The sequence below is a fragment of the Lepidochelys kempii genome, chromosome 8 (assembly GCF_965140285.1).
Source record: "Lepidochelys kempii isolate rLepKem1 chromosome 8, rLepKem1.hap1, whole genome shotgun sequence".
NCBI classification, from domain to species: Eukaryota; Metazoa; Chordata; order Testudines; family Cheloniidae; genus Lepidochelys; species Lepidochelys kempii.
Window position 1 is genome coordinate 36,242,408 of NC_136387.1, and position 14,948 is coordinate 36,257,355.

The 14,948-nt window shown below is 47.0% G+C and overlaps 1 protein-coding gene across 4 annotated transcripts in view; it reads left to right on the forward strand.

Annotated features, from left to right (window-relative positions):
- The window catches only part of PSD2 (pleckstrin and Sec7 domain containing 2), a 148,229-nt gene extending 133,597 nt beyond the window's left edge, over nucleotides 1-14,632 (forward strand). For 3 of the 4 annotated variants that reach the window (XM_073356046.2, XM_073356047.2, XM_073356045.1), the window contains exons 12-15: nucleotides 5,270-5,427; nucleotides 7,325-7,469; nucleotides 10,326-10,469; nucleotides 12,903-14,632. In XM_073356046.2, the coding sequence (XP_073212147.1) occupies nucleotides 5,270-5,427; nucleotides 7,325-7,469; nucleotides 10,326-10,469; nucleotides 12,903-13,109 (654 nt within the window). In that variant the 3' untranslated portion in view covers nucleotides 13,110-14,632. Of the gene's footprint in view, nucleotides 1-5,269; nucleotides 5,428-7,324; nucleotides 7,470-10,325; nucleotides 10,470-12,902 lie in introns of those variants that run through there. The other variant, XM_073356048.2, reaches the window with a different exon arrangement.
- Nucleotides 14,633-14,948: the final 316 nt, after the last annotated feature.

Sequence of the window (14,948 nt, forward strand, 5' to 3'; positions counted from 1 at the left end):
GGCCCTGTTGTACTAACTGCTTTACACACGTATAACAAAGAGTGGCCCCAAAGAGCTAATACTTGGCAGGATCTGGCCCTAACTTCCAAATGCAGAACCTACCATCGATGATGATGCACAAGCCAGAAATGACCTAGCTTCACACTCAAACCCCAGGGCCAGCAGTCGGAAAAACTATCTTTTGACTTGTGAAGTAAGCACATTTGATGCTGAAATCAGCAAGGGACAATAAATGTGGAAGCCAATGACATTCGCGTTACAGTCCCCTTTTCAGAACAGCGTCGCACTTTCTTTTTAAGATTATCCCTTTGACTTCCCCCCCACACACACACACACACTGTAATTTCATTGTCACTTGTTTCTGCAGGGACTGGAAGCAGATGTGTCAATAACCAAAGAAGTTATTCTTGCCATATTTCCGGCCCTACTGGAAATCTCACTAGAGATCCTGCTCTTGTGAGATTCCCAACCCAGTTTTGCAGACCCAAAGGTTTTAAGTATTGGAGAAGCATCTGAACACTTGGGTAGCTCCCTGGACCTTTTGAAGTTCATGAAAATGTATATATAGTACATTGGCCTTGTGTGTGGTCATGTCTCACTCTGGTTGTCTATCTGGCCGACTGAGCAGTTGGTTCCACATTGCGTTGTGGGAGGTGTAATCTTCCCAGCAGCCTTGCTCATCAGAGACAATGGGGGCCCAAATGACAACTCCCATAAAGCAATGCACTAGAGAAATGCAGTTTAATTTTTTTAAACTGATTTCTATTCTATGCAGGTTCTTATACCATACTTATTACCATAGTATCTGAAAGTTGTAGTATCTAATTTGAAAGGAAGCCTTTCTGGTTAAATTCATTTAAAAATATTCCAATTCAGGTCAAACTGACGCTAAACAAAATATTGCATTTAGATTTTCCTAACAGAACATTGAAAATTTTCAGCAAAACTTCCCATGGAATTCAGCAAAATTTCCCACAAAAAAATTCAATTTTGGAGACACCGCATTTTACATTGGAAAATCATAGTGACAGTTCCTGATCAGCTGTATCCCTTCCTATAACAAAATACAATGTACTTATGAGCAAACCTGTGCTCTTTTAGCTCAGACCATAGACACTGGCCTTTTTGATGCTGTGGGTCCTGGATTCAATTCCTGTTGTCGACCACAGCTCTGTATGGATATGGCCATGGTTTGTTACATGGTTTTGTTACATGAGATTTCAGCAGCTCTAGGGTGGAAAAAAACTGCAATCATTTTAAACCAGCCCCATGATGTGCTGTGATGTTAGAATTCTTTAGGAAAATCAAATTGCCACACACTAAGTCACCACTGTAGGGAAAAGCCCCTCAATATTGCATCCCATTCAGCAGTATGCAGCCAGGTCCCTGCCTCCTTCCGCCCCAAGGTGATGCAATACTGAGATTTTCTTTGCGGTTCACCTTTAAGGAGTCAGCCACCTCAAGGTAGGAATTTGCTGCCAGACTTTTCTTGGCATGGTTCCTTTTAGCATCTCATCACACGAGGCCTCGTGGTGTATGTGCTCATACACGTAGCAACATTTCAAACCAGATATTTTTGTGCTGACTGCTTCAGAAAAGCTGCTTTCAGGCACTTTTACAGTCAGAAACACAGCTCTGTATTAATGGACCCTGCTCACTCAACATCTGGCATCTGCTCACTGTCTGGCACTGCTGCTACTTCCCAAGCACAAAGATGCTGGTACTCCTGTTAGCCCTGCAAAGCCACTGCAGGTATAGGAGAGCAGCTGGGTTCTGAGCACAGAATGGCAATGATGTCAGTGGTAGAGAGAACACAGAATTATTTTTTCATCCCATGTTGAATAGGTAGCTCTGGGAGCTAGGGAAAAATATATTTTGGCCTCTAATGTGATGTGTTGTGAGAGTCACCTTGAGACACCAGAGATGGGGCCTCTGGGTCACTTGCCAGGATCATATAGATTATATCTCACCTAATCAATTCCCTGCCATTTCAGGGAGCCTCGCACATTGGTGCACCTTGGTCCCTCCTGTTCTCTGCCTGTGGTGCACAATAGTTTAGTCTCCCGAGGGCGGAGATACTGTGCTTTCAATCTGATTGTTAGCTCGGTCTGGGGGTAGTCTTTAGAGCCCTGTGATCTCCAGGAGGTCAGACTAGCTGATCTGGACGTCCTGTCTGGCCTTAAACACTACAAGATGGAAACCACCAATGGACCCTTGGCAGCCCCTTTTCCAGCTAAGGCCCTGAGCCTGGCCATGGATACATCTGCCCCCAACTCTCAGCACAGGAGCAGTGCCCCTGGCATCAGGGGCACTTAATGGTAAGCACGTGTGGAAAGCATTTTCAGGCTTGGTGCCCAAAGCCAAGTTTTTAATAATGCCTTTACTGAGCTATGTCCATTTACAGCAACTGTGTGATGGCAAAACCAGGAGGTTGTAGTGCTTTTACTCAAAGGCATTGTTATGGGAAGAGGAGAGAGGCACCTAAAGAAGAGGGCATATGGCCTACCAAGCCAGCTGTATGCAGACCATCCTCCATTTGCATCATCCCCTCCTCCAGTAATTAATCTCAGTGTTTCACTAGACTTCCCCAGTGAGTAGGCCTGGCTCCTCAAAGGCATGTAGCTCCTGCTGAAACCAATGGGAGTTCTTCTTGTGTGGCATCTCCTTGTGGCAGCGGGTCACAACCATGGCAGCCCATTCTGTGCAATCCTCTACCAATTTCCTTGTGGATGAATGGTCCTTTTGATCCGCCCAGGATACCACATTGTCCATCCAAGATCTCCTTTTTCTGCCCCCTGTTCTTCTGCCACCAGTGCCCCTTCAGCACACATTGCCCACCGAACCCCTTAAAATGTGCCCTGCGCACTGAACTTTTCTTTTCACAAGATCTCTGACAAGCATTTGCTGAATTCCAGTAATCTCCAATACTTTTCCCTTGGTGACATGGTCTGTCCACGGTCTATAACACCACAGCTGGAAGGATTGTAGTTTCATTATTATCAATTGTTTGAATGTCCATGTTTCACAGCCGTAGTTTAACAAAGACCGAAAATGAGTTTTTAAGTGTCGGAAATTACCCATCAGCTTTATGTCCCTACTCAGCAGATGTTTATTCTTTGGAAATCAATGGGAGACAGGCATCTAAATGCTTTTGAGGATCTGAGCCTTTGTCCCTTTATGTTGCCTTTTGCCTGTCTGTGTTTCCTGTTTGCTCGTAGGGTAAGTCTACACTGTAATTAAAAACCCGCAGCTGGCCCATGCCAGCTGACTCAGGCTCAGGCTGTGGGGCTGTTTAATTGTGGTTTAGATGTGGGTTCGGACTGGAGCCTGGGCTCCAGGACCCTGTGAGGTGGAAGAGTCCCAAAGTTGGGGCTCCAGGCCGAGCCTGATGTCTACACTGGAATTAAACAGCCCCTTAGCCTGAGGACAGCAAGCCCAAGTCAGCTGGCACAGGCCAGCTACAGGTGTATAACTGCAGTGTAGGCATCCCCTTAGCTTCCCTGTAACCACACCCCGGTGTGTGATTCCATGAGCACTCACAAGCTAAGTGGATTTGATCTGTATTTAGATAGCAGACCTGTAAAGAGCATATCATACTGTAGGTCAGTGGGCCCCAAACTGTGGGGCATGCCCCCCAGGGAACACGAAAGCATGTTCGGGGGGGGGCACACAGCAGGGCCCAGGCTAGCCCCGGGGGGCAGGGAGGGAGCGCCACCCAGCCCCACTCCGCCACCCAGCCCTGCTCCAGTCCCAGTTGCAGCCCACCCTCCGCTCCACCCTCAGCCCACCTCTGGCCCCAGCCGCAGCACCACTCCACTCCCTGCTCCACCTCCAGCCCAACTCTGCTCTCATTCCCGCTCCGCCCCGAGGCCAGCTCCCCCTCTAGCCCCAACTCCTCCCCATCCCCAGTTCCGTCCCGGCTCCACCTTCTGAGCCAACCGTGCAGTAATGGGGGGGCATGGACAGAGTCCATTACTGGCGAGGGGGAGGGGTGACAGGAAAAGTTTGGGCACCGCTGCTGTAGGTGCTGCTGACTCATGAGGTGGCTCCTTTCTTTCTTATTCAGTGTCCCAGCAAAGTGCTGGGGACTCAGTGCTGCTGGAGGTGTCATCTCTTGTTGAGCCATAAAACCAAGATCCCTTTTCTCTGTCATCCAAGATCTCCTGGCTGTTCTCATAAGAACAGTGGGGTTACCACACTCTGGCCAGGGTAACTACATTCTTCCTCCCGAACACTCCCGGCAGCTTCAGTTGGATACGGTTTACTTCCTCACTTCCTGTCCTAAACAGCTGTACAGTGTTGCCGTGCACAGCTGTGGTCTAAAGGGGCTGCACTGTGAGTGGGACTTAATGCATTAAAAGGGTGAAATTCATCCCTGGGCAGAGGTCAAGCAGCACCGGTCAAGGTCCATATACGCCTTATTTTGAGGACTGAAGGGGAATTTAAATGCACAGGGGTTAATTTCTCATCTTTGTAAGGCACTGTGTGATCTGAGGACAAAAGTGGCAACAGCAATGCGGATATATTAATTATTTATTATGATTATTTTCATTAGTTTTGAAATCGCCTGCATTTGGGAAAACTCTCTGAGCCCCAAGGGAGTGAAATGACTTTGTTGCAATTTGCCAGGGCTCCTGTATTGGATTACACAAAGGAACATGCCAACTAAAGTGGCATGAACATCTCGGGGCTAATATTTAGAGAGCTGCAAGACACAGAGGGGAGGGTAAGCAATTCAAACCTGACCTCCAGTCAGCTTTCTTGGGTTGTGTCTGAACGTAGTGCAGGGACTCTCAATGCACATCTGAATGGAGAGATCCCTTCAGCTCCAAATGGTTAATACTGCGCTTCCTCCTATTGCAAGGGAAAGCGTTGGGCCAGATCTTCTCTGTTGATGTAAATCAGTGTAGCTCCAGAAGCCCATGGGCTGAAGCCAATTTACAGCAGCTGAAAATCAGTTCCTTTCACTTTCAAGGGGCTTTATTCATGTGAGTAAAAATTTCAGGATGTAACTCCATATTGTCCGTTCTCTGACAGGCTGTGGGTATGTGGCACCTGACAGTTTCCTGGTGAATGTAATGATGGAAGAAGGTGCCAGAATTTTGTTAATTATTAGCATTATCATCCCGAGCACTTACTGTAGAGGGGAGCCTTTTCCTGGTCTCGGTACTCTGTCATTATGGCACAGGATAGAGAAAAGGGCAGGTTTGTTAAGGAAACCTACAGATGCCGGAGTTGTCATTATCCTATGAATGCTCCTTTGTGACAGGATGAATATAAACCTGACAAAGATCTCTCTGAAGTGGATCTGAAAAACGCCATCCGAGTTCACCATGCCTTAGCCACCAAAGCCTCTGACTACAGCAAAAAATCCAACGTGCTCAAGCTGAAGACAGCCGACTGGAGAGTTTTTCTCTTCCAAGCTCCGTGAGTACCGTAGCGCAGTCCAGGTGACTCCCATTTGGTTGATTTTATTCCTTATGTGAACAATACCAAGCTGGGACTCAAGGCTGGTTTCTGGGAACCAGCAGTTTTTGGGGGTGTAATAAGGGATCAAATTGAATGGTCGTGTTTTAAATCACCTTGCACAGGGGAAAATGATGGTGCAAAGTAGTGGACAATCCTTGATGTGTAGGAGTCAGATCCTGAGCTCCTTACTCAGCTGTTCCTTAGCCCTGACTTAAGGACCATTCCACTGACTTCAGATGGGGTTTAGCCACCTGAGGACTGAGCAGAAGAAGAGTAAGGAGCTCAGGAAGGATCTAGCCCTAGGGTTGTAGGACATGAGTGCCCCACTCCAGTCATTGGGCTTATCAGTTCCCAGATCTGGTGAGGCCTGTGCTGAGCCCACAGTCACATGCAGGACTATTGACTAGGCCCCAACTCCTTGTCAGTTCATTATTCTGGTCTTGTTTTCATTTGTGTAGGGGGGCCATTTTCTCCAGCCTCCGCACTTGCTGGTTCCTTTCAGAACCAAAAGGCGAAGGGCCACAATGCTGTATGCCTGATTCTGGTCTCACTTACTTGGTTCTACACTGGGGTAACTCCACCAAATTCCATGGCATTATTCCTGATTTACACTGCTGCAAGGGAGATGAGAATCAAGGCCTGGGAGAATCAGGCTGTTTACAGTGTATTTCCAGTCAGAACAGAAGCCAGAGGTCCCGGCCCAGTTGCACAGACTCAGGAGCCTGATTCCGATCTCTGTTACACTAGTGCAAATCAGGCGTAACTTCCATTGCAGTTACAGCAGCATAAAACCAGTGCAAGTGAGATCAGAATCAGGCCTTGGGGAACTGCAGCATCGGGATAAGGCTCTGGGATGTGGCGCACTTCTCTGCCCCTCTTGTGCTTTGCCCTCAGCTACCACGGACAGCACACAGTCGCCGGGATGCATGCCCACCTGGCAGGAGGCAGGGTCTACAGCAGAGCTCATTGTTAGGTTTGCACTTTTGGATGACTTGGCAGGACATTCCATGCTTAAGGCCCAATTCAGTTACAAATGTGTCTTGCTTCCATGACCTCACTTGAAGGGAAATGGAATGTATTTCTCACTGGACTGGCCCAGCCGTGGGTGATCAGGTAAGCCAGAGCTCACACTCCCGGCTGTGCTTATTTGTTTCTAACCCCTCAGTAGGTGCTCAAATCCTGTGGCGATTTTGCCTCTCCTAGGCTCTATGTGATTAAAGCCTCTGGCAACTGCTAATAGGAAAATGGAGTCTGTCACCCCTAGGGTCGTCTGTCTGGATCTAGCCCAGGTTGGTAGCGATCACCAGGGCTGAGACCAACCGATCTTCTTGACTGCTCGGTTGGAGTGAGTCCATAGTGAACAGGATTCCACAGCATTAAAATCCCCACCACAATCCGCAATGTTCCACGCCTTTGTTCGCTGTCTCATCAGAAAAGCCAGGAACTGAATGGACCGTAGACTCAATTCCCCTCTCAGCCCAGGAGACAGACTGTGCAGAACCAGGGCAGAGCCCATAGATGGGAAGCTGGCATTGCTGCATGGCCTGGGGATAAAACCGAATGGCGTAGGTCAGTCTTTGTGGACAAACTGGAGGCAGAGAGCTAGAGTTTTAGTGGCTTTCACTGGGACAATTTACAGGGGGAAAGGGAAACAAAACTGACAATCCCGTACACAATAAGGAACCAGTTCCAATTAGCTGGTAATCTGCTCAGTTCCAAACCTGACAAATCCAAGGAACGCAGAAAAACAGGGCTTCAAAGCAAGGCTGCATGAGAACGGGCTGCCTTAGAACCAACTGTAATGCATGCAGGGCTGAGCGCAGTGATAGAAACAAACTCTCTCTCCCCGTCACAGAAGCAAAGAAGAAATGCTCTCCTGGATACTGAGAATAAACCTAGTGGCTGCCATTTTCTCTGCCCCTGCCTTCCCAGCTGCCATATGCTCCATGAAGAAATTCTGCCGTCCCCTCTTGCCATCTTCAATGACTAAGCTGTGCCAGGTAATGCATGCACGAGGGGGAGGGGCTGGAAAGCAGGTCAGTGCCAAGCATGAGATTCTGGGGGCTGCTGGGTATGCTTTTGGATGTGGCCAGGGTAGATCTGCTGCTTGTTTCAGGTTCATTCCCAGCCTTCATGCAATTAACAGATAAATGTTTTCCTGTGAGTCACACCCACCTATCTGCAGGGCTGAGATTGAGGGCCAGTCACACACCATGGCAAATCACAGGGTCCGATCCTGACTCCTAATGTGTGCACCTATATGCCACTGCTGGATCAACCTGCATACGCTGAAAGGTGCCTGCCTAAGTCTATAGAGGCTGGAAGGGCAGTGGACATGGTTAGAGTGGGCACGGTCTCATGAAAACCTGGGTATGCCTATGTGCTCAGCCAGTCATGCATCTCACACTTTGTTCCACCCCAGAGCAGGAATAAGATACCCACAGGGCATGTGTTTTGGTAGCGGAGTATCCTGTTGTTACTAAAGGGTGACCGATTAGCCCACTGGTGCACATGGCCACATTCAAGGAGAACACTCAACCTGCTGGCTTCATGGCTGGTTGTTCTGGCCCCCAAATCCTTCCTTCTCAGAAAGCGTGTCACCCATTGCTCAGTGCATTTCCCAATATCTCACCATTTCCAGGGGCAAAGGGCACAACCCTATTCCCATTGACCTCCATGGCGAAACTCATGTGGATTTCAATGGAGCCAAATTGGGCCCTCAATGCCCAGTAATTGGTAACTTTTTTTGTAAAGTGCAGCCAGGAGTGGTTATCTGGTTATTTTTCAGGCAGCTTTGTTGGCTGTCCTGTGGTTGGCAATCCATGCAGCATGCAGAAGTCATCTCTGCCTCTTGTGGGAATGGCATCTGAAAGATAGACCCATTTAATTTTCAAGTCAATATCTTATAGAGCCAATGTCCGACTACATTATTGTTACTAGCACTTAAAGATGCCCATTGAGAACTAGTTTAATAATCAGATGCCATATTTTGTTCTAAGGTGATCCAGCAGGGTTTTTCCATCTGTAATGTCTAGGATCCATTTCAGAGTCATTCTTGTTGCCCCTATTCATGCTGTTTTCTTCCATCATTTGCTGCCATGGCCTTGATGCTGCATCAGCCTGTCTCCCATGTCCATGGGCTCAGCTCTAGCCAGTCTTAGCATCCTGTAGCCATTGCTGTCTAGTTCTGTCCTGCTCCCTCTGGCCCTGTGCCCATTGGGCTATTCGGAATCATGCTCTTCAGGTGGTCAGGAATTTTTTCGTTGCAAAGTGCCACCAACACCAGACCTTTCTGCGGGCAATGGGAAAGTTTGGAGATGGAGGCAGAGATGGAGGCAGCACCCCAGAACAGCCTGGTGGTCAGGGCCCGCACCTGCAATAGGAGAGACCCAGCTTCAAGTCCTCCAGCTGTCTGCTCTGGAGCAGGGACCTGAACCACGTCCCAGCTGGCTCCCTTACCTTTGGGCTATGGTGCCAGTCTCTGCTGTCCTAATGAATATTTATCAGCTATACAAAGTGAAATAGGTGAGAAAAGGAGAGACAGCGAGAGATGGGGCTGACTCTAGCCAGTGGCTAGAACGTAGGAGATGCAGGTTCAAGTCCCTGCTCGGGATCAGGCAGAACAGGCCCTTTAACATGAGTTGCCCAGCTCCCTGAGGAGTGTCTGAACCAGCTGGCCATTCCGGGGCCTCTCTCGTGTCTTTGCATGAAAAATTCCAAAAGGCCTCAGTTTGGTTCCAGTGCAGAACAAAAACAAAATGCCAAAGCTCTCCATTCCTTTGTGAACCTGAACTGGTGTTCCGGCCAGCCCTAGCCGAGAGTGACACAGACCCTTGTTAGCAGCCTGGTCCTGCCTGCAGCCACCACTCCCCCTCCATTGCCATCATCCGCCTTTCTGCTCTGTGAAACCATCCCTGGGGTTCTTGGGCCTTTGCTCCTGGTATGGTGCCAATCAGAGTAACTAAACTCTCGCAGACTTTACCAGTGATCTTCCTCCCTGAACTGAAACCAGCACATTACTTCTGCCTGCAGGATCCTGTTCAGTGCTGCAAGCGCCAGCCCACGAAGGAGCTGAGGCGACTCCAAACTCCCATCTCATCAGGGATTAGAGCCCCAGGGAGAAAGTGGAGCAGCTGATCTGGGTAAACTGGTTCAGTGGTCTGGCAATGCCGGGAGGCAGTGCTGCTGGAAAATGCTCAGCTACTCCCGGGGCAGGTATCTGCTCTCTGAAATGTGCTTTTATAAGAAGCAGATATCATGTAGCTGGCACTGCTCTACAGAGAATACACACTGTAGCATTGTATAGGGCTCTCCAGTGAGCAGCGAATACAACACAAACACACCTCAGCAACAAGGAGACAGAGCAATAATCTGGCCTCTACAGGAGTGAGCCCCGCGGAGGGGGATATCACCTTTAGCCAATGAGATACCATGTCACAAGGACAGATATCCTGCAGCTCAGAGGGGGCTGCCTAGTTCTGCTGAAGGAGCAAGACACAGGCAGCTCCTCGATGGATGCCAGGAGCCTAAATCCCATTGAGGAGCTGGACCTCAGTTCAGGAAACAGTCCGTTCTGGATAGGTGTTAAATGACACGGCCCAGTTCACGTTTGCATTACAGAGGTAGAGTAATGATCGATGGGTTTTGATCCTCCTCAGGGGCCCAAATTTTGGCTGCTACTTCTCAGGTGAGTTTGGGAATTGAATGCATTAATTTGGCTCCAGGACTGAGCACAAGCCCAACTCCAGCTGGATGTTGCACGTCCTTGAAAAGAAGAATCCCACGTCTGCAATCTGGCATTGCCCTTGTTTTTGCATATTAGTACATCTGAACAGTTGACTTGCTTCTCTCCACAGGAGGAACAGCTGAGGTCCCATGAAAATAAGATGAAGCAGATTGCAGATGAACTAACAGAGCATAAATTACATCCTGTAGAGAAAAGCCTCAAGTCAAAAGAGGCTGAAGAATATAGGCTGAAAGAGCATTACCTAATATTCGAGGTAAGGGAGTTTTCGTCTTTCTTGTGATAAATGAGTCCTTGGACAAATCTGATGGGAGTTGATAAGCCTGGTATAGCTACTGTGTGTGTGTGTCTGTGTGCGTGTGTGTGCAGGGGTCTGTATGTATTTGTATGGGTGTGTGTCTGTGTGTGTGGGGGGGGGAGGGTCTGTGTGCATGTGCATGTGTCTGTGTGCGTGTGTGTGGAGGGGTCTGTGTGTGTCTGTCTGTGTGCATTTGTATGGGTCTGCATGTGTGTGCGTCTGTGTGTGCGTGCATGTGTCTGCATGTATCTGGGTGTGTGTCTGTGTGCGTGTGTGGTTCTGTGTGTGTGTGTCTGTGTGTATGTGTGCGCGTGCTCGGCAAGGCCCATGGAGACAGGCAGGGCAGTATATACTGATGGCAATGTTCTTTTGGGCACTGAAATTTAAAACAAACGATTTTCTTTATTAATTTTCAAAACTGACAAAAAAGAGAGAAATCAAACCCCAGCCTACTGTCCTGGCACCTGAACTGTCCCTCTGTCCTGCAGGAAGGAGATGGGCAGACCCTCTGTCTGGACCAGAGTGGGGGCTAAGGTTGGCTTTAAGAAACCTGTACAGACCCCCAGTCCTGGGTCTAACTGGTCTCACTTACACTAACTGCCAGCAGTTCCAGGGGACCAGTCAATAGTTGGGTATAGAAAAACCATGGTCACGCCCCACTCCACCAGCCAGACACCCTACATTTGACAGGAGGAGTGGCACAAGAGCTGCTACAAGGATTCCAGGCTACCTACAAATTCTGCAATCTTGGAAGAGCACACAGAGAGCCAGAGCTTCCAGCTTTACTGGGTGTGACCCGAGATTACCCAGGAAGTCAGTGTCAGAACCAGGACCAGAAACCAGGTCTCTTAGCCTTGTGTACAATCTATTAGACCCACAATCACAAACAGAATGTCGGTTGCCTCAGTGGAAAAGGACACACTTCCTTGTTGGCAAAAATGGCTTAAACCAGTGGTTCTCAACCTTTCCAGATGACTGTACCCCTTTCAGGAGTCTGATTTGTCTTGTATATCCCCAAATTTCACCTCACTGAAAAACTACTTGCTTACAAAATTAGACTTAAAAATACAAAAGTGTCACAGCACACTATTACTGAAACATTGTTGGCTTTCTCATTTTACCATGTAATTATAAAATACATCCATTGAAATACAACTATTGTACTTGCTTGTCAGTGTATAGTATATAGAGCAGTATAAACAGGTCATTATCTGCATCTGAAGAAGTGGGGTTTTTTACTCACAAAAGCTTACAAAAACTGTTAGTCTTTAAGGTGCCACTGGACTCCTCATTTTTTTTATGGATACAGACTAACAAGGCTACCCCTCTGATAATTGTTTGTATGAAATTTTAATATGTACTGACTTCGTTAGTGCTTTATTTGTGGTCTATTGTAAAATGAGGCAAATATCTAGATGAGTTGGTGTACTCCCTAGAAGACCTCTTCATATCCCATGGTTGAGAACCACTAACTTAAACCTCTCACCTACGCTGCTGGGTTCTGAAATGCAGGGTTCTCTAAGAAAAAGTATCTGGGCATAGGTCCAGTAAGGAAAACCCTGATGGATGGAGCCACATGTGTCAGTAACTAAAGATGCCCAAAGAGGGATTAGGGTAGAAAATACCGAGCACTTGAGAGTGACATTAGAGTGAAGAATGGCCCATCCTCATCTGAACTTCACCCCTATGCAGAGAGCCAGCGCCGTGTATCAGTTAACTCATCAAACAAGGGAATGTCACCCTGGGAGCATGGCGCTCCAGTCTGGGCAGCTCGCAGAGGTTATGAAGATCCAGCAAAAGCAGTGAAGATGGTGCAGAAGGACCTACACATTACAAGGAACTGCAAAAACTGACCTAATCTAGCCTTGAAATTAAATATGAAGCACAAAAGGAAAATGGAGCAGTCCCTCCTTTTTATACTAATATGAGAATAAGCCACTATTTAAGGGTAATCATGAACCAGTTAATGGCACACAGCTAAGTCTAAAATCATATTAGAGCTAATACTTCCTCCTACAGATTGTAGTTACCATCACAAGTCTTAGAGTCAAACACTGTTATGGTTACTGGATAATTTTACTGCAGTGTTGGTGTATTTACCTATGGGTAGGTGAAGGCTTATTGCACATTGGTCACAGAATAAGCATATTGCTATTAACAATGATCCCACTCTTTGCTTTGATTCCCACTTTGCTTGTATGCCACAAGGTTGAGTCAATCCATGTCGTTCCCCTGCCTGAAAGCAAATGGGTTCGCCTGGTGCATTGTTGTATGCCGGTGATAGATGATTGCCCCAGCTTGTTCTTGGATACCTTCAGTGTTCTCAGCATATCTTTGCCCCACTCCTTCCCTATTACCCAGCTGTTTGTCCTGTTCTGTTTCCCTCTGCAGAAGAGCCGCTACGAGACGTACATTAACTTGCTGTGCGTGAAGATAAAAGTTGGAACGGATGATCTGGAGAAAATCGAAGCCAGCCTTTTCATGGTGGAAGCTGATGACATCTCCTTGCGGAAGACACATTCAAGCCCTTCCCTGAGCCAGGGACACTTGTCTGTACACAGCAAGGTGGAAAAGGACGTTATAGAGCAGAACACTTAACAGGTAACGCTAGTGCGGGCGAAACCAATCAGTGAGGCTTAGTACTCCTTGACTAGATCGATGAGCACAATTATACCTAGGAAATCATATGAACAAAACCGGTAGACATACAAGACGTGGTTTCTGATCCAGCGGAAGAAATCAAAGAAGCTTTAGTTTACACTTTGCTAAATTTTTTCCAGTGCCCTGACATTTCAGTGTCATTGACTCTCTACTTTCTCTTCACATCTGTTACCCCCTTCAGTGTTTCTTTTACTCCTGCTCCCTGTGTGCATGCAATAAAGGGACACATTCTTTGTACAAGGGCTGGGATGCTCATTCTCCAGCAGCTCTCCCCTACGTCACTGGAGTTCCCAGACTCCTGCAGTTTCTGGCAACATGGAGACACAACCAGTTCTTGGAGTCTAGAATCTGTTCCTTTTTAACAACCAGCAGCAGGTCTGCAGCACCAGCAGCACTTACAATGAAACAGCAGGAAGAAACACAACATCAAGGAGCAAAATTCTCCATATTGCAATAATACAGGTTCGGCGGGATATTTACTGAGAATCAAAAAGTGTTATTACCATGGATGTGCAAAAAGTGATCTGTGCATGGCAATAGTGATATCCCGGGCACTATTGCTTGGTTTTTATACATATAAATATATATAAATAAATATATATAAGGAAACTTTAAAAGGGTTTTGAAACTGGATGTCTAAGTCCAACACTGCGAAGGCAAGATGGCTGGGAAGCATCGTCAGGAAGGCGATTCGAGATTACAGGGGGCTTCATAACATAGCAGAATGTTTTTAAAAATGCAGTCGCCTCTGTTTCTTTTTCGTTTTGCAATGAAGTTCCATATGGCTTTGCTGTGCCACACTGCGCTACTGTTGACGCTTATTAAACTTAAATAGCTGACCTACTGCTTCTTTTGTGTCCATAACTTCAGCAGCTTTGGATGGAGGCCCCATCTGAGCAGCAGTCCTGCAGATACAAGCTTCGCTACGTGACTGGGGCAGGTGGGAAACCTATCTCCTGTCCACTTGTATTGTACTGAACTCCATTTTGCTGAGCATACTGTACTCTTTCAACGGGATATTGTGTTTCTGTTTCATTCTGTTGTCTGTGGTCCAATTATTTGCTGTTGTAATAGAGATGATTCCACTGCATTTCAAAGGCCATGGCACTTTATTTATTTATTTTCATTTCGTTTTCCAGGCATGTTCACAGGAACCAAGTTCCGGTTTTAAAGGATCTTGTAGCTGCTAATTACAGTAATTTACAGTTTCTATTTTTGCAGCTTTTTTTTAAGGAAAAAAAAGAGATTTGTTTGGACTCTTGTCAACTTTTGAGCGTTTATAGACTATTGAGTTTCCATAATGTTTCTTACCACTTAAAAAGCCCCCACCCAATTTTACCTCTTCTTTTACCTCACCTCTTCTTTTGGTCTCTTTGTTTCTTTGTACAGTTTGATAGTTTCTTTGAAAGGATGCACTAAGAATCATGTCAAACAAAGAAATAATAATAAAGCTGAATCTGTTGAGAAAGAGAATTGGTCTGAAATAACATTCTCACTCAGGCTCATAGTGTGTAATGATTTCCAGTGTCTTCCCGGGTACTGAATTCTTGAATTTAGATATAATTACATGGTCACACGCAGAAGTGTCACCGCTGTAGCCTTAAACTCCACTTGTTTAGATGAAATTCTGGCCCCATTTAAATCCATGGCAAAAGTCCCATGGCTTCAAAGGAGCCAGATTTTCTGCCTAGGTGTTTCCTCCTGGGGTGAACAATGGGATCATTAGCCTATCTCCTGAATAGGATGCCCCATCAGTGCTAGGGAGGAAGGGTGTCC